General features: G+C 40.1%; 1 protein-coding gene across 1 annotated transcript in view; it reads right to left on the bottom strand.

The window, feature by feature from the left end:
• Positions 1–10,844: 10,844 nt before the first annotated feature.
• The window catches only part of C6H10orf90 (chromosome 6 C10orf90 homolog), a 104,046-nt gene continuing 96,525 nt past the window's right edge, over positions 10,845–18,365 (bottom strand). The window contains exons 7-9 of the mRNA XM_050959391.1: positions 15,507–15,570; positions 13,324–13,423; positions 10,845–11,596 (exon numbers count right to left, since the gene is read on the bottom strand). Of these exons, the coding sequence (XP_050815348.1) occupies positions 11,558–11,596; positions 13,324–13,423; positions 15,507–15,570 (203 nt within the window). The 3' untranslated portion in view covers positions 10,845–11,557. The remainder of the gene's footprint in view (positions 11,597–13,323; positions 13,424–15,506; positions 15,571–18,365) is intronic.

Raw genomic sequence — 18,365 nt, 5'->3', positions numbered from 1 at the left:
AGGTGTCTGGCTTTTGACCTGACCACCCAGTCGAAAAGGGACCCTGGCCGATCCGGTCAGCATCACTGACCGGGCCATTAAAAGTCCAGTTGGCGCGGCCAATGGGAGCTGTGGGGCTGGCACCTGCGGGCAGAGGCAGCACGCAGAGCTGCCTAACTGCACCTCTGCCTAGGAGCAGCAGGGACATGTTGCCGCTTGCAGGGAGCCACCTGAGGTGAGCATTGCCCGGATCCAGCACCCCGAAACCCTTCCCACACCCCAAACCTCTACCCCAAATCCCCTCCCACACCCAAACTCCCTCCCAGAGCCTGTGCCCCACACTCCCTCCCGCACCCGAACTCCCTCCCTAGATTGGTAAGTATAAATTTTAGTTAACCGGAATTTTTGACTAACCAGCACCCACCATTCCCCCAACATGCCGGATAACAAAGGTTTTACTATACTAAACTTAGAACAATTCTGTTTAGTGTTTTATATAATTGCATGTACGATGAGAACACCTGTACATTTCTTTCTCTTCTCATTCTTCATCTGGTAGGCAGATGATACATATCATTATCTGATTTTGTAGGACATCTAAAATGGATATCGAGCAATTCTACCTCCTACAGCTTTGGTAAAGAGCCAAACAGAACTAGTGAAAAAGAGATTCAAAATTCTTGAGAAATAGGATTTGCTTTTCCCCCAGTATAGAACAAGCGGTGGTTCCACTTGGTACACTTCTTTCAACAACCTTGTCATAGCCAAGCAGATGGGGGCTGGAGGCTGGAGTCATGATCTCCTAAAACACAGAACATTTCCAGTAGGTTGGTAAAGGATTTTCACTTACAAAGTATTATTCCATTTTCAGCTAGTAGTGCTGCCTGACAGACAACCAAAATAGGCTTCTCTCTTTTAGAAAGAATGTCAAAGCTATACAAAAAGGCAAGGCTGTGTTATGAAGGTAAATCCTATCTTCCCTTATGCACCATACTCTACAAATATTTTGCAGGATTCATTGAACAATTATTTCAGTATTAAAAATTTGTATTCTCTCATCAATATGAAGGATATTTGTACAGGTGACACTCTCTGGGCTAAATCATACTCTTAGGGATATAGATGCAACACCTGAGTTGTCACTGAGAGTAGAATTTGGCCCATTAACACTAACCAGGAATCGTGGCATGTGACAATCCCTTGCCCATCAGGAAAATAGTCCCATAGGGCCAAATTTCAGAATCATAGGGTTAGAAAGAACTACAAGGGTCATCTGGGCTAACCTTCTGCCAAGATGCAGGATTTGTTGCATCTAAACCATCCAAGACAGATGGCTATCCAGTCTCCTTTTGAAAACATGCAGTGAATACGCTTCCACAACCTCCTAAGGCAGTCTGTTCTATTGTCCTACTATTCTTACGGTTAGGAAGTTTTTATTGAGATTTACTCTAAATCTGCTATGCTGTAGTTTGAATTCATTGCCTTGTGTCCTGCCCTCTGTGGCAAAAGAGAATAACTTTACTCTACCTTTTTTTAATGGCAGCCTTTCAAGTATTTGAAGACAGCTATCATGTCCCCACTTAACCTCTTTTCCAAACTAAACATCCCCAGTTCCTTCAGCCTTTGTTCATATGGCTTTCATGCCATCCCTTTGATCATCTTTGTCACTTGCCTCTGGATCCTTTCCAGTTTCTCTACATCCTTTCTATAAATTAGAACTGAGGCCTAACCAGCACCGAGTAGAGCGGTACTATCACCTCCTGTGACTTGCATGCTATGCCTCTGTTAATGCAACCTAAAATTGCACTTGCTTTTTTTGCAATAGCATTGCACTGCTGACTCATATTGAGGCTGTGATCTACCACAACTCCCAGATCCTTCTCAGCAGTGCTGCTGCCAAGCCAGTCATCCCTCATTCTGTATTTGTGCATTTGGTTTTTCTTCCTTAAGTGTAGTACCTTACATTTGTCTTTGTTGAATTTCATTTTGTTGTTTATAGCCCAGTTCTCCAATTTATCAAGATTCCTCTGAATTTTAGCTCTATTCTCCACAGTACTGGCAACCCCACCCTAGCTTTATCTCATCTGCAAACTTGATCAGTATTTTCTCTATGCCTACATCCAGGTCATTAATAAAGATGTTAAACAACATCAGACACAGAACAGCTCCCTGTGGAACCCCACTTGAGACCTCCCTCCAAACCCGCATTTCTCTAGCTTACTTATCAGAATGATCAATGGGACTGTACCAAAAGCCTCGCTGAAGTCCAGGTATATTATGTCTATAGCATTCCCCCTATCCACCAAATCAGTTACCCTGTCACAGAAGGAAATCAGGCTGGTTTGGCATGATTTGTTCTTGGTAAATCCATGCTGGCTGCTAATGATGACTCCTTCATCCTCCATGTATTCACAAATTGAATGTTTTATTGCTCTAGTAGCTTCCCAGGTATGGGAGTCAGACTGACTGGTCTGTAGTTCCCCAGCTCCTCCTTTCCCCCCCTTTTAAAGATGAGCACTACGGTAGCTCTTCTCCAGTCTTTTGGGACCCCTCATGTCATCCATGAGTTTGTAAATATTATTGCCAGAGACTCCGAGATTTCTTCAGCTAATTCCTTCAGTACCCTTAGGTGAATAGCATCCAGTCCCGCTGATTTGAATTCATTCAAATTGGTCAGAAGATGTCTGACATGTTTTTTACTTATCCCAATCTGCATCCCGTCCCCTTTATTATCTATGGTAACCTCACTAGTCATCCAATTATATGTTATTTTTTGCAAGAAGACTGAAGCAAAGAAGGCATTGAGCAGTTCTGCCTTCGTACCAGCTTCCATTATCAATTCACCTTCTCCACTGAGTAGCGGACCCACAACATCCTTGATCTTTCTTTTTATCTGACATATTTGAAGAACCTAGGGTTGTCAACCCTCCTGGTTTTGCCGGGAGTCTCCCAGAATCAGGCCCTATTTCCTGGAGGCTACTGCAGCCAAACCGGGAAATTTTGAGCGCTAACAGTCTGGCAGCACAGTTGAGCTAAGGCAGGCTTCCTGCCTGCCCTTGCCCATGCCGCTCCCAGAAGCGGCAGGCACCATCCCTGTGACCCATGGAGGAGGAGGGGGACCAAGGAATCTCCATGCACTGCCCCTGCCCTGAGTGCCAACTCCGCAGCTCCCATTGGCCAGTCTACCGGTTTGGGGGGGTTCCGTCTGCAGGCTCCTGACAGCCGGCGTCCTGGCCACCGGCCCACTCAGCATACTTCCGGCCCCGCTCCGCCCACTGCCAGCTGAGTGAACAGAACCCTAGGCCATCAGCGGGCTCAGCGGTGGCTGGGACCCACAGGCTGCCATTAAAAAATAAAATCGGCTCACGTGCCGTAGGTTGAGGACCCCTGTTCTAGTGTATACAGTTATACTGTGTATACTGTACTTTATGGTAATTTTTACTATACGTGATTTTCCTCTTACGCACTGACCTTAGAACCAAACCCCTGCATAAAATGTGACTCCAGTATATTCATTTTTGAAAGTTTAGAATAAGCGATGCTCCGGGAGGGAGAAAAGGGAGGGGGCGGGCCCAAGGTGGAAGTTTCGCATAGGGTGCAAAATATCCTTGCAGTGGCCCTCCCTACATGCTCATGCTATTCCCATGTATACTCCCTTGGTGACATGCTCCTCCTTTCATTTCCTGTATGTATCCCTTTTGGTTTTTAGATAGCTAAAAAGCTCTTTGTGCAGCCACATTGGCCTCCTGTGGCTCTTCTTATATTTCTTCTGTGTCAGAATAGTGTGATGTTGAGCCTCTAGTATTATATCTTTTAAGAGCTGCCAGTCCCCTTCTACTCTTTTTCTTTCTAATTGGTCTTTCCATGGGCCGTTGCCTACTATTTCTCTGAGCCAGTTGAAATCTGCCTTTCTGAAGTGCAGTGCCCTTGTTTTGCTGTTCTCATATCCTCCTTTCCATAGGATTTTTAATTCTATTGGATTATGATCACTTCCTCCCAAGTTCCTGACTATCTTTATGTCTGCAACTAATTCATCCCTGTTGGTCAGATCCAAAATGGATGGCCCCATAGTTGTTTCCTCAACCTTCTCAATCAGCTCCTAGTAATGTTAATGATAGTTGCATATGTCAAGGTTCCTTCCCTACTCTGAACTTTAGGGTACAGATGTGGGGACCTGCATGGACACTTCTAAGCTTAATTGCCAGCTTAGATCTGGTATCGCTGCTACCACTCACAAGCCCTACTTTTCTTCCTTGGGTAGTCTTGAGAGACTTCACCAATTTCCTGGTGAACACAGATCCAAACCCCTTGGATCTTAAAACAAGGAGAAATTAACCATCACCCCTCCTTTCTCCCACCAACTCCTGGTGGATGCAGATCCAAACCCCTTGGATCTAAAAACAAGGGAAAAATCAATCAGGTAATTAAAAAGAAGGCTTTTAATTAAAGAAAAGAAAGGTAAAAGAAAACTCTCTGGGAGAGATTAGCATACCAGCTACTCTCACAGACAACAGATTCAAAACACAGAGGATTTCCCCTGGGCAAAAACTTTAATACACACAAGAATACCCAAATTTGATAATTCCCTTAATGGTACCAAGACAAGTTACAAAGAAAATAAACATAAGCCTATTTATCCCTTTCTAAAACTTACTACTCTGACAAGAGGCTGGTTCCTTGATCTTTTTCACTCCCGCTGAAACTGAAACTCTAAACAAAAGAAAACTTCCCTCCTTCCTTTTGAAACATCTTGTTCCCTCATTGGTTCCTCTGGTCAGGTGTCAGCTAGGCTAGGTAAACTTCTTAACCCTTTACAGGTAAAAGAGGCATTAACCCTTAACTATCTGTTTATGACAGCATATTTATGTCAAAGGGCAGAATTTGGCTTCTTAATTTTTGTTTGTCCATAAATAGGAATATAGTTGAGAGATTTTGCATGTCTAATTTTACGCTGATTTTTGCCCTTGTACCAAACACTAAAGCATCGCTCTTGCATCTTAGTTTGTCAGTTTTCAAACTGAAGAATGCCAAATGCGACAATGGCCTTTAATATTTAAATCAATCACTTCTAAAGGTGGCTGCTATCTGAGAAACCTCCTGGTCTGTTCATGAACCACAAACAAGTCAAGACAGAGAGCAACAGAGGAAAAATTCCACCTCAAAAGCATTCAATCTGCTTAAGAGAAGTCAACAACAAACTTATTGAATAGTGAACTACGCAGGCTTATTTGCAGTGTTGTTGTAGCCGTGTTGGTCCCAGGATATGAGAGACAAGGTGAATGAGGCAATATCTTTTAATGGACCAATCTTGTCTCTCTTATATAGACTCATGTCACATCACTTGATATATTACATGAGAGATGATGTATTGTACATTGAGATACATGTGTAACTATCTATTCTATCAGTGAACAAGTAGGTGGGAAATCCATCTGAACACACGATTACCCACTCTATCAGAATAAGTGGAAGGCTTTATTTGTTATTGAAGTCATAGAGGTCAAACATCTTTATGCAGTGGGCAAGCTTGCTGATCTTCAGCCCTGGTGTTCCATGCTACATCATCAGTAATCACAGAAACAGCTTCCTATGAACAGTCACCAGAAAGATTATTCCCCTTTGCCATTTTGTTTTCCTTGTAAATTGGTTCCGTAGCAGAATTCATTAGACTAATGTAACCAAATCTCAGATACTCAAGTAAGCAACAAAATTAATAGCAAGTCCTTTTATGCAGAGAGTACTGGTATATCAGACTAGCTAAGTAAATTCTAGTAACTATTGTCTTGCACAGACCCATACAAGAAATTATTAGTTTGAAATATATGCCCAGAATACCATAACCCTTGGTGTCCTGTGGTGTAATGATGTTGACCCTAACTGATGTATTCTTTTCAGATAAAAAAGTGTTGGTGCCAACATCAGAGCCTTTATATCCTGCACACCTAACACACTGTGCATCCTTAATTTTGACTCCTTTCTGAATAATCTGAAAATTAAAAACCCGTGGAAAGTGGTCTGTTTGGACTCTGATCTTCCTATTGAATAGGTAAGGCCTTACCTGCCTGACAGACCACACAAGTGCATAACATTCTCTTTCTCCGGCAGAGTAATGTTGTTCAGACCACACAACATTCTCTTTCTCCGGCAGAGTAATGTTGTTCAGTAGGAATCACTTTTTTTACTTAAGAAAACAAAAGGATGCTTTTTATTGCCTTTGCCTGCTTGCATTAACATGGCCCCCAGGCCTGCATTAAAGGCACCAGTACAGAGTTCAAATACGTTATCAAAGTTTGGACTGCCTAGGACCAATTTCTCTGACAGAATTCTTTTCACTTTATTAAAACCCCCATGACAGGCTGTAGACCAAACCACCTTGTCAGAGGTCTTTTTGAAGAGGGCTTCTAATGGGGTCTACAACCCACAAGCTGAGCATAGATAGAAGGGGGAGGAAAGCCTCTTCTGTTTACAGACCACACCTCTATGCAGCTGCCAGTCAAGGCGGCAGGCACCCACAGCTGCAGCCAGTAGAGGAAAGGAGGCCTGCCCTAAAGGAGAGAGTACAGCAAACGAAGAGAAGGCAGAAATGCAGGACAGCAAAGGGGTAACATCCCTGCACTAGACTGCTTCTATATACACAGCTCAGAGACTGATGCAGACTGCTGGACTCAGTTAGAGGTGAGAGTCCAAGAACTGCCTTGAGCATGGGCAAACTAAAGAGGGCCAGTCAGGAGCAGCAGATCACAGCAGGAGCTGGTGACAGGGCTGTAATTGCAAACATGTTGCTGCAACCTTCCCCAAACCTGTGGTAATTAGCCAACCCTATAAAAGACTGAACTTGCACTTTGCTTTGGGGTACAGACCAGTTAACAGTGGATTCTACTTTTAATGGATCTGGGCAAATCTAGCTTCTTCCTACCCAGTGACCTAGATTAAGGAGCTTTCCCTCCTACTTTACATTTTTTCTGAGTCTCTTTGGCTCCATTTCCTTATGATCTTGCCAGGCATTGCTATAGATTACAATATCATCAATGCTGGCCTGAGTGAAGTCCTATAACCTGACTTATATTTGATTAACAGGCCTCTGAAATATGGCTCCTGCATTAATTAATCCAAAAGGTAACACTTTAAACTCAAAGTCTTGAATTAGTAATGAAGTGGATTATTTTTTTCTGTGCTTCACTGTCTAAGGGGATTTCTAATACCCTTTTATTAAATCCAGGGTGCTTAGGAACTTTGCCCTGCCTAAAGCATCTAGCACGTAATTGATTCTGGACATAAAGTATGCATCAGGAACTGTGCCAATGTTAAGCTTTCTGTAATCAACACAAAATCTTATGGTCCTATCCTTTTTTGGGGACCATAGCTACTAGAGAAGCCCTGGGACTGTTTTGACTCTGTAATTATTCCCATTTCCAACATGCTTGCTATTTCCTTACAAGCTTGCTGCTGCATTTTATCAGTTGTTTGGTATGCTTTGCTGGGTGCAAAGGCTGTAGGCCTGCAATGTTATGGACCATTTGGGATCTTTTTGTGAGCCTAGCCTGCTGGAAAATATCTAAGGGTGACTTTTCAGCACAGCCATAATCTCTCGTCAGTCCCGGTTAACATTTCATATAAATCCATGCTCTCCAGGGGAGTATCACTATGACATTCAGTCATCAAATCAATAAAGGGGCTGTCTCAGTCCTCTGCACAGCATATCATGTTTACAATGGCTTTTCCTTCTATTTCAGTGCCACCCTCCCAGGAATCCCTTAAGCAATCCAGGAGGCTTCTGACCTTTCTCCCATATAGGATGCCAATGGGGCAAAACTGTTGGACTCTTGGAGAACTTCCCAATAAGCAAACAAGAGAGAGGGTAACATTACATCCCAGTCACTTTCCCTCTTGCTTGCATGCATTCTTAGCAGAAATGTTAGGGTCCAGTTGCACCTCTCAACTAATCCATTTGTTTCTGGGTGATATGGGTCAGACTTCAGCTGTTTAATCCCCTACACACATCCTCTATAACTCACCAAATAGCTGAGATGTGAAATTTGACCCATGATCTGATAAGATCTCCTTTGGAAAACCTACGGTGCTAAATATAATAAATAGTGCCTTAACAACTGTTTCAGCTTCCACGTTTGACAGAGCAACTGCTTCTAGATACCTGTTGGCAAAATCCACCACCTCTAATATAAATCTTTTTCTTCTTTACCCAGGCCAGCCCAAAGGCCTATGATATCCATAGTAACCCTGATAAATGCTTCCTTGACTAACAGTAAAGGATGCAAAGGAGCCTTGCAGAGACCTACATGCTTTTTCTGCTTTTGACATAAGTCACAAGGCTTGCAGTGTACCTTTATTCTCATTTTGAATATTCAGCCAACATAATTTTTTCATTAGCCTTTCATATGCCCTTTCCATTCCCAAGTGTGGTTCAGCCAATGGGAGCTGCGGGGGTGGTGCCTGTGGAAAGGGTAGCGCACAGAGCTGCCTGGACATGCCTCCGTGTAGGAGCCAGAATGGGGACATGCTGCTGCTTCCGGGAGCTGCCTGAGGTAAGCGCTGCCCGGAGACTGGACCCATTATCCCTTCCTGTGCCTGAACCCCCTGCCTCAGTGCTGATTCCCCTCCTGCCCTCCAAATCCCTCAGCCCAGAGCACCCTCTTACGCCGCAAATCCTTCATCCCTGGCTGCACCCCTAGCTGGATCCCTCACCCCCTATTTAATCCTCAATGAAGGATATATATATATATTTTTAAATGCAGTTACATACTATTGTTTCTTACCTCAGGAGGTCCGCTCTTCAAAGACTTACCTTGTGGTTCCTTTGTCTCTGTAAATCCTCAGGCCCACACCTGTCCCAGCCTATAAACATAGCCTGTCTCCACGGATGTTCATTGTTCTGAGTGCTGACTGAGTTAGCCCTGATGCTTACCTCAGTTTAGGTGACAAACTTTACTTCAACAGTTTTGGAGCGTAATATTTTGCATATCTCAAACTATTTGTTGTACAAACATCTTGCAATATTATGATGAGCAGTGGACCTCTGGTTTGTGGTAGAAACATCACATGCCACCCTTTGGTGAACTATTATGTAGACATCAGACCCCAGCGATCCCTGTAAAACTCTATGCACCAACTGTGAACCAGGGACTTCTATCTGCCAACTGGCAGAGGGCACAATATTGTTCTACTGGAACTCGCATATTAGGACTAAAAAGATGGATTAAGCTACACACAGAATTTGGGCTGACGTATTCAAAACTGAGTAACAAATCATAATATCTAATATTGCGCGATAAAATGTGAGTGTCCTTACTTAAGTTATAAGGGTTTGGGCATACAGACTTAGGCACCGATTAATTCTGTTTAAGTCAGTGGAACTATACTAGTGTATAACTACTGATATTGGAATCAGGCCTGTGAATTTTCCATGTTAAATAATATCAAATGGCAAAATTTCTCTTTCATTGTAAAGTGTGTGCAAATTTAAAATGGAACTTTGGCTGTAATTCTAAACTTTATTCTTTGGTTGCAAAGACTCTAAACCTATAAGGCTTTTTCAGGTGGTTTGAAACTTCATCAAGAAGTAGAATTTTTCCCTGAAGGCCTATGACTTACTACAATAACCTGACTGTAGAACTGAAGTGGGTGTCAGAACTGTTTGGATATAATGTAGGATATTCTGTTCTCACAAGATTAGAAATGAGAAATTAGGCCTGCCACAGAGATTATTTTTGTTGTCTTAAAGCACGGCTTTATATCATATCAAATGTTCCCAGCCAATGACTTGCCCTAGGCATCTTGTTCATTAACTCTGCTCCAAAACTCATTTCTCTAATAGAATTTTCAGTACAAACGGCTACATATTTATCCTTTAGATTTAGGAAATTACTCTTGGAGAAAATAAAAACATTTGGGGAATCTAGACTTTCATAAAACAAAATGATGAGTGAACTTTAATTGATGTTTTTAAAAATTCACTAAAATTAAGCAATTCGTAAAATTGGCAAATTAACTCCATGGAGTGTGTGTGCAAAAAGTCAAACCAACACATCACATAGCAGTGTATTTAAGACCTTATGATCACAACGGTGAAAAAATCTAGGTTTGAAATTCTGATACTATTAAAGTTAATGGAAATTTTGCCATTGACTTCAATATGATTAGGATTTCACCCCTGGAAACTCTCTGAACAGAATTGGTGTGAGAGAACTAGAAAAGAACAGTTTGAAAGATATTTTACGTGGATTCAGTCAGTGGGAGATTAAGCTCCTGGGTGCATTGAAGGCCAGACTCCTTTACCCTTGCTCAAAATGAGTAGTAAGTAACTTACTTCAGTTAATTCCATAGATTGCAATGAGACTGCTTGAGAAGTAAGTTACTGCTGCTCCACACGAGCAAGGCTGGAGGATAGCTAAATGGCCTATACAAATAAATGCTCTTGTGAAAAAGGAGGATGCTTTTAAAAAAAATCTGGTCCTAAATCTCAATCTAAATTAGGAGTTTAGAAGCTAAAGGTCAAATTCTGACCTCCTTCACATGAATACAAATCAGCAGTTTACTTCACTGAAGTTAATGGAGTTACTTCTGATTTACTTAAGATGAGAATTTTGCCCAATAAATGTATAATAATCCTATTAGATAGTTTGTTCTCACAGTAGGATTTATGACACAATGAAGACCTCTTTATTAATACTAAGCCATGATTTTGTAAATGCTTTGAAATAATATAAAAAATATTGCATTTGGATTATTATATTTATTTATTCCATTTTATATGAAAAATGGTAGATTTTACTTCCAAAATGTACAAATAAAGATTTAAATATTATTGGAGGAAACATTACAGATGTTTTTAATTATGTAATCTTTACACACACGTATTTCTTGGGGGAAACCACTGCATGGGTCTGCACCACTTCTTAATATGCCATTTCTATAAATACTTTATGCTCAGAGAAGCAAGCAGAATTATATGTTATAGCGAAGAACATGTAAAAAGTATTATTACTGAAGTTCTAAATATTGCTTTCTACAAGGTAACCCTGCTATTTGGGTTCAGTACATAAACAGGAATGAACTCCTTCAGAGCACAGAAATATTGGTCCCTTTTGGTGCATTAACCATTAATTTAAAACTGCGGTAATGTCATTTCAGCTAGTTTCTAAACATAACAAATAATGATATTCATTTTTCTAGTATTTTACTCTCAGGAAATCAATGAGTAGAATACTTTGGAAAAATAAGTTTCCTATGTCTTGAAAACCCAGTTCTATTGCTAAAACGGTATATATATTTAAAAGGTGAAAATAAATACCATTGTAATTCAACGTTTGCATAAAAGTTTCTTAAAATTATTTTCTCTGGGTAAACCAACTATAAGATGATAGTCCTAAAGCAGTTTGCTCATTTATATGTTCTCCCTTGGTTATTTGGAAGTTTCATTCAAATCCTACTGAAGTACAAATTATCTTCCTTTACATAGATAGTTGAAGGTAAGAAAGATGTCTCCAGGTAATTAAGATAATGCTAAATTTTATGTCTTATCTAATAGTCAAAGACATTCAAGATCCAATGGTCTCCTTTGTCACTCCGTATTTCTTTGAAGAAGCTGGTCCAGTAGTTGCTAGAGGGCAAAAATAAGAACAAACACTTAGGTCACAATTTAGATGTGTGGTTGGGACATATAGAAGAAGCCACAGTGACCACTATAATTAAGGGTTGCATTAACAGTTTCCATTCTAATCTACTGACTTCAGTCACTTGAAACTTTCACCTTTCAGCCATATGTTCCTGGTTCAGTCTCTCCTCAACAGGCATTCTGTGTGTATGTAAAACTATTGATATTTGAGTATGACAGCAGTGAATAAACAATACCTTCCTATTATAAAAAAATTCTCATGACTCCTCATGTTTGAAAAGTTCTAGTGTCAAAATAGCTGGGGGTAGAGAACTGAAAGATACAACTCTGCACATCATCTGTACTAACCTTTTTGTCTCTGGTTCTCCCATTGCACCATGTCCACATGCAGCAGTGCTCACAAACATTTTAGGGCTTTTGGAGTGTTGCATCTATCTATCCCACGGTTCCTAGCAAAACTCCCTTGAACAGGTTGGGATGTCTATGGCATATAATCTCTATTTGCACCTCCTGATATTTTTCATTTATCTCATTGGATACTTGATCTCTGTGCAGGACAGAGGCATCAACACTAGGGTGACCAGACAGCAAATGTGAAAAATCGGGACAGGGGGTGGGGGATAATAGGAGCCTATAAAAGAAAAAGACCCAAGAATCGCGACGGTCACTATAAAACTAGGATATCTGGTCACCCTAATCAACATGAATCATGAGGCTATACCCTGCTAAATCCTTGCTTTTACAAATTCATGGGAGAGAGTCACCAGTTTCCACATAAACGCCTGCCAGAGCAACTCTGGACCTGGAGGCTTGGGATAATGAACTCTGACATCTTTGACTAGTGGCTGTTGAGGAGTTAAGGAGTTTGGTTTCATTATTTCATACTCATGTACTCATTTTTATTATCATTTAACGTGTATATTGCATTGTTTTAGTTTTTCTTCCTCTTTTTGCTTTGTTTTGTAACTGCACTAATTTCTCCTCCTCTCTTGCCTTTCCTTCTACTAGCCAGAGATGGGAGCCAGATGCTTTAGACAGGTGTGTAGAGATAGGGTTTCCCTTTGAGCCCACTATTCAGGGGAGAAAAGGGTGTGACCAGTAGTATTGGACTACAATGGGGAAATGGAATGGTCCAGTGGTTAGGGCACTGGCATGGAACTCAGAACCCAGGTTCACTTCCATGTGTGATCTTGGGCAAGTTACTTAAATACATTTTGAAGACCTGGGTTTAGGAGTCTAACTCTCATTGATTTCTCCTTTGAGGAGCTTGTCTTAGTCTATCAGAGTAGGTCTACACTGCAACAAAACACCTGTGACTGTCCTGTGTCAGCTGACTTGGGCTTAAGCTGCAAGGTTAAAAAACTACAATGTAAATGTTCAGGCTCAGGCTGGGTCCCTGAGCCCAAACATCTACACTGTAATTTTATAGGCCTGTAGCCTGAGCCATACAAGCCTGAGGCAAGTGACATGGGCCAGCCATGTGTGTTTTGTTGCAGTGTGGACATAACCACTGTGTTTCAGTTTCCAGTCTGTATAATGGAAATAATAGCACTTCCCTACCTCACAAAGGTGTTATAAGGATAAATACATAGAAATGCATAAAATACATAGGTAAGTGGATTTACTTGGGGGTTATGGGACCAGAGGTATGATTTTAGTGCAGCAGGGCACAGTTATAACCAAATTAGGCCTATTCACAATGGAACCATTACCTTTTTGAAGACCTCCACCCGTAGTCTGTTGCTCTGTATGATGATTCGTTTCTGTTTTTCTTCCTCTTTCTTTTTCACTTCAGGCAAGTTATTATAAATCCTGGCATAAATTCAGAATATAAATTTTAACATATCATTCTACAGTGTCACTACTAACTTAATTTTTCAAAGTGGAAAAAAATTCTTCTAGGCGATCACTGGTATTATTATGCGTTTGTAAATATCTGAATTGGATTTCATACAGCTATCTATTAGCAATAGCACTGGTATCACAATGAAAGATTCTGAACTGAGAAACCTGAGAAACAGTCTTTATTCTGAAATGATTAAATGAAAGTAGAGGGCCAGGCTATTTCAGTTACGTCTGTGCAATTCTGGAGTAACTTCACTGATCTCAGTGGAGATCATCTAGATTTATAGCAGTGGAACTGAGACAAGACTCTGGCCCATAAGCTTGTTGTAGATATATCACAATACAGATTCCAAGCAAGAACCTTCAGTGATTACTAAAAAATGTGTAAGAAAAATAAAATGATGATTATATAAACTGATAAGTTTTTCTCACTGTCACTGTGATCCTTTCACCAGAAAACAAAGTTGTCAATTCTTAATGTAATTACAGTTCTTGGTTATGATCATAAAATTAACGTTTGGGTCTGATCCTTTTCCCCCATTGCAGTCAGTGGCAAAATTCCCATTGACTCAAGTGGGAGCGAGATTAGGCCCTCTAACAAATATCTTGTTGCTTAGCAATTCTGCTCTTTGTGTGTATTCTGATCTAAATCACAAGTATTCAGACTTAATTAGTTTAGTGGACTATAAGACTTTCCTTTTCCCCTCAACCTGTTTTGCACTATAGAGTCCATATAGCAGCCTATTCTGGCTTATAATTATGAGTAGTGTTTTATTTTTAAGGACCGTGGGACAGATTCTGATCTCTGTGACATTAGGGTACATTTAGAAAAACTCCTTGACATCACTTTGCATTTTTCATTGTTGTAAATGACTATATAAGGTGCAGGGCAATGGAAGATCAGACCCCTAAGTATCTAATAAATTGCAATCTTTGCTAGGATATGTGCTGTGGTCAAGATCTAAAAAAATTAGTGACTCTGCCTTCAATTTTTGGGTGCACAACTTAATCCACCTTAAAGAGGCCTGATTTTTAGAGGATGAATAAGTGAGTGCTTGGTGAAAATCAGGTCCTTTTAAGGTGCCTCAAGTTGGGCCTTCAAAATCACTAGTCACTATTAAAAATCTTGACCTATACTCCTCTGCAGAAAGACAGTTCTCACTACTGGAGAAAAAAGATTCCTTATCCACATTCAATGCTTACCTAAGAAATTAACTCCTGCAGCTAATAAGAAAATGCACTGGATTGTTTATGGTAGATGAAGAATAATAATGGGTATGGCAGAAGATGGAGAAAGCAGCCTGCAAAATAAGAGCCCCAAAGGAATATTCGGCAGGGTGTGGTGCAAACTTCATCTTGAGAAGTGAAATTAGGTATTACAGAGCTGAAACTTCTGGTATATTTTGAGGGCTACAATGTATGCACAATATTACCACAAATCTCTAAAATGTTAATAAACAGATTTGAAGAAATAACATTTAGTAAATTACTAAAGACCATCAGATATGTGAGATCAAGTGGAGCATTATAGGCCACAAAGTAAAGACAGAAGTGTCCCAAATTATACCCCTCCTCAGAGGCCAGCCATAATTGCACTCTCTATGCTCTCTGAGCGCGGGATGCTCCCTGCCATCACTCCCAGGGTACTAGATACCCCAAAAAGGGGTGGAAGGAGGCAGAACCAAGACCTACACACACTGAGCAGAAGAACTGGTGTCCATTCAAGGCAGTGTAAGCTGCACTCCATAAAGGGGGATAGTGGAGGGTGTGTTCTCTCCTCCCTCTCCCTCAGTGCTCATGAGAGTCCCCAGAAGCATTGTTGCTCCCTGCAGTAGAAGGCCTCCTGTTGCTTCACACCATCCACTAAGTAGGGCTACAGCTCCTATCCACTTGAGCCATTTTAGGGGGAAGAACACTGCCCATGTTTGTGCATATTGCACAAGGCATGATATACCACACACCCAAGATTAAGATGCTAATTAGGAAGTGCAGAGTCTTGGCACTGGATCCCAGGGAATCATAGTGAATTCTAAACCAAAATGTGTTGTACCTTTTGGATCTCATGTGCATCTCCTTCTCCGAAATGAACCTTTCCTTTGGTTTGAACAGGTTATCTAATAAAAGAAACATATAGTTAATTTCTGAGGAATCTTTATTTAGCATGTTTTAATGAAACAATAACAGCACCGCTTTCCCTAAATTCATTCACGTGGTGTTATTTCTTATTAAAACATTGCTGACCTACTGCCTGATCCAGCTTGCACTGAAGTCTAAGGAAAGACTCCTGATGACTTCATCTGGAGTTGAATCAGACCCTTAAGCTGCCCTTTAGAGTAGGAAGGATGGATAAGACCTATTGCCACCAGCCTTATTACGTGGTTCATTTATTTTAAATGGATATAACTTTTGTCACTGTCACAAGCAGTAGTGCATACCTCCAATTCAAGCCATAAACCAGCTGATGATTAGTCTGGCATAAGATGACCTATTTTTATGTCATTCTTTCTTGCCATTAGAGAGCCCAAGTGACTGATTCTCCACTGCCATGCATCTTCAGTAGTAAATTACATTTTAGCAAAGTGGGTCAGATCCTCTGCCAGTGTCAACTGATTTACACCTGCAGAAACTTGGCCCAGTGGGTGCAATTCTGATTTGACAGTTTTACACCCACTTTGCACAGGTGTAAATAGCTGCACAAGGCAGTGGAGAATCAGTCTCCGGAGTCTTTGCTGACAAGAGATGAGGAGACTCTCACAACAACCTCAGCCAGCACTTCCCTGGTCAAGAGGAAATAATTATGAATCAAAACGGTTAGTTTGATTTCTAAAATGTTAGGTAATTTTGATATTCTTCCTTCATAAATTCTTATTAATGCAAAGTAATGGTAGACAGTTTAACCCAGACACCTTCCCTGCTCTTGAGTCCTGCCTGTTGACAGCAACTTTAAATTCTGCCCTATTGTACATGTGTGTTACAATTTTATAATAACTCTACTATCTCCGAGGCTTTTAGTAGCAGGATGGCTGAGCAGTCATCCCACTTGTATCAGGAATTGGTTCATGATTTGAGGGTAATAACCTTACATATATTACAGAAGTGTGAATGTGTTTACAGGGGAAAGAGAGGAAGGACTCCTTCCTGCAGTATTTTAAGTATTGTATTGGAAGGGTCAGGAGAAAAGATAAACATTACGCAAGACATTATTATAAAAAGTACAGGACGTAGTAAACACAGCAGAATGTAATCCAAATAATTGAAATTTAAAACCCAATATTTTACAAATTATTGTATCAGAAAACATTGTTACATATCGTTGAAAAGCTGGATCCTCATATCATGAGTTTCTAGATCCTCACTGGGCCTTGGACCCATGGTTTTTTTGTTTGTTTGTTTGTTTGTTTTTTAAAGACCATCACAGGGTATTTATTAGCAAGGGCAGGGCAGGATGGATTTGATTTAAATCAAATTGATTAAATGACTAGTCAGGAAGACTCGATTTAATCATGGTTTTCTACATATTCTTGTTGGATAGAACCTTAATACGTATTCTTCACAACTCAGAGATAGATGTAGGTTTCATTTTTAGAAGGTACACACCATATATTTTTAAACAGTGATTTATTTTGAAAAAACTTTTTAGATTAGTTTTACAGCTATATCAGAAAATGAATGATTGTTTGGTTATTTCATTTACCAAAGGTAACTGAAGCAGATATTTATGAAGTCATTGGGAGGTGAACTATCTCCAATTCAACAGGTTAATCATTAATAGTTGGAGGATTTCCTTGTCATGCTGTATTAAAAGGAGATCATTACCAGACAGACATTTACATTGTTTTATTTAACTAAAACAACAACGCTAAGCATGCTGGATTTTTTTGTCTTCAACAGCAAACATATAATATTTTAACAAAACAAGCATATGTCCCTCGCTTCTCACATTTATCTCCAGACTTCTTCTCTTTGTCTAGATCTGATCTGCCCGCAACAACTTTTTATTCATTGAACTTTTTGAAACTTTGCACTTTTAGAGAGAGGTAAGGGATTGACTCTGTGTATACAAATTTGCAGAGGGACAATAGAGTTGAGGTCTGTTGTTTCTCACCTCTATATAGTATTTATTTTAAAATATTTTTGCTGTTAAGAAGCAGGTTACTTCTGGAGACACAAATCCACAGTTTGAGAATTGCATCTCTGATGGTATCTTCTAGACTGAGCACTGAGTCCCATTGAGTAGATAGAAAGATTAACCTAAATAATCTATCTATACAGAAGCCTCTGGAACCCCACAAAATTGGGTCCCTAATCCAGGAACTATTGGAACTCATTCACAAAACTTTTCTTAAACATTACATGAATATATTGTCTCATACTGTAGAATTAGAATTTATAATCCCTATTCCATGATGATATAGTTTTAATTAAGACACATTATAGCTCAAAAATATCTTTAGAGAGGGTTTTTCCTCAAAAAGCATTTTATCAAAAATTCTGATTTAAATTTAAAAATCTGCATATTTATTTTTTTAAATCATTGATTTTTATCCACTCTGGGTCAGGGTGATTTCAGTAATGCAACTTTACTGAACCACTTAGAGGGCCACTGGGACACTTAGGGCCCCTGGATCCCTATCCCTCTATGTCCTCAGTGTTTTGTCATCAAAACTAGCTTTATTTATTTATGATAAACACATGCACATTACTTAATACCACTGCATATCAAAGGAATTTAGAAGACAGTATATTTCACAGTAAATGACAAATGTGCCTCTCTTCTGTTTCACTACAAATAAGATAAAATAATATTGAAGATAAAAAAATAAATATTAAGTTCCAGAACTACTTGACACACAGGTCAGCTCAGAGCTGAGCCTGTATCCACTGCCCTGAGTACAGACCTTCCTCCTTC

This window comes from Gopherus flavomarginatus, chromosome 6 (assembly GCF_025201925.1).
Source record: "Gopherus flavomarginatus isolate rGopFla2 chromosome 6, rGopFla2.mat.asm, whole genome shotgun sequence".
In the NCBI taxonomy this organism is placed as follows: Eukaryota; Metazoa; Chordata; order Testudines; family Testudinidae; genus Gopherus; species Gopherus flavomarginatus.
Note: the sequence above shows the minus strand (reverse complement) of the source record. Positions and strands in the feature narration are given on the sequence as shown.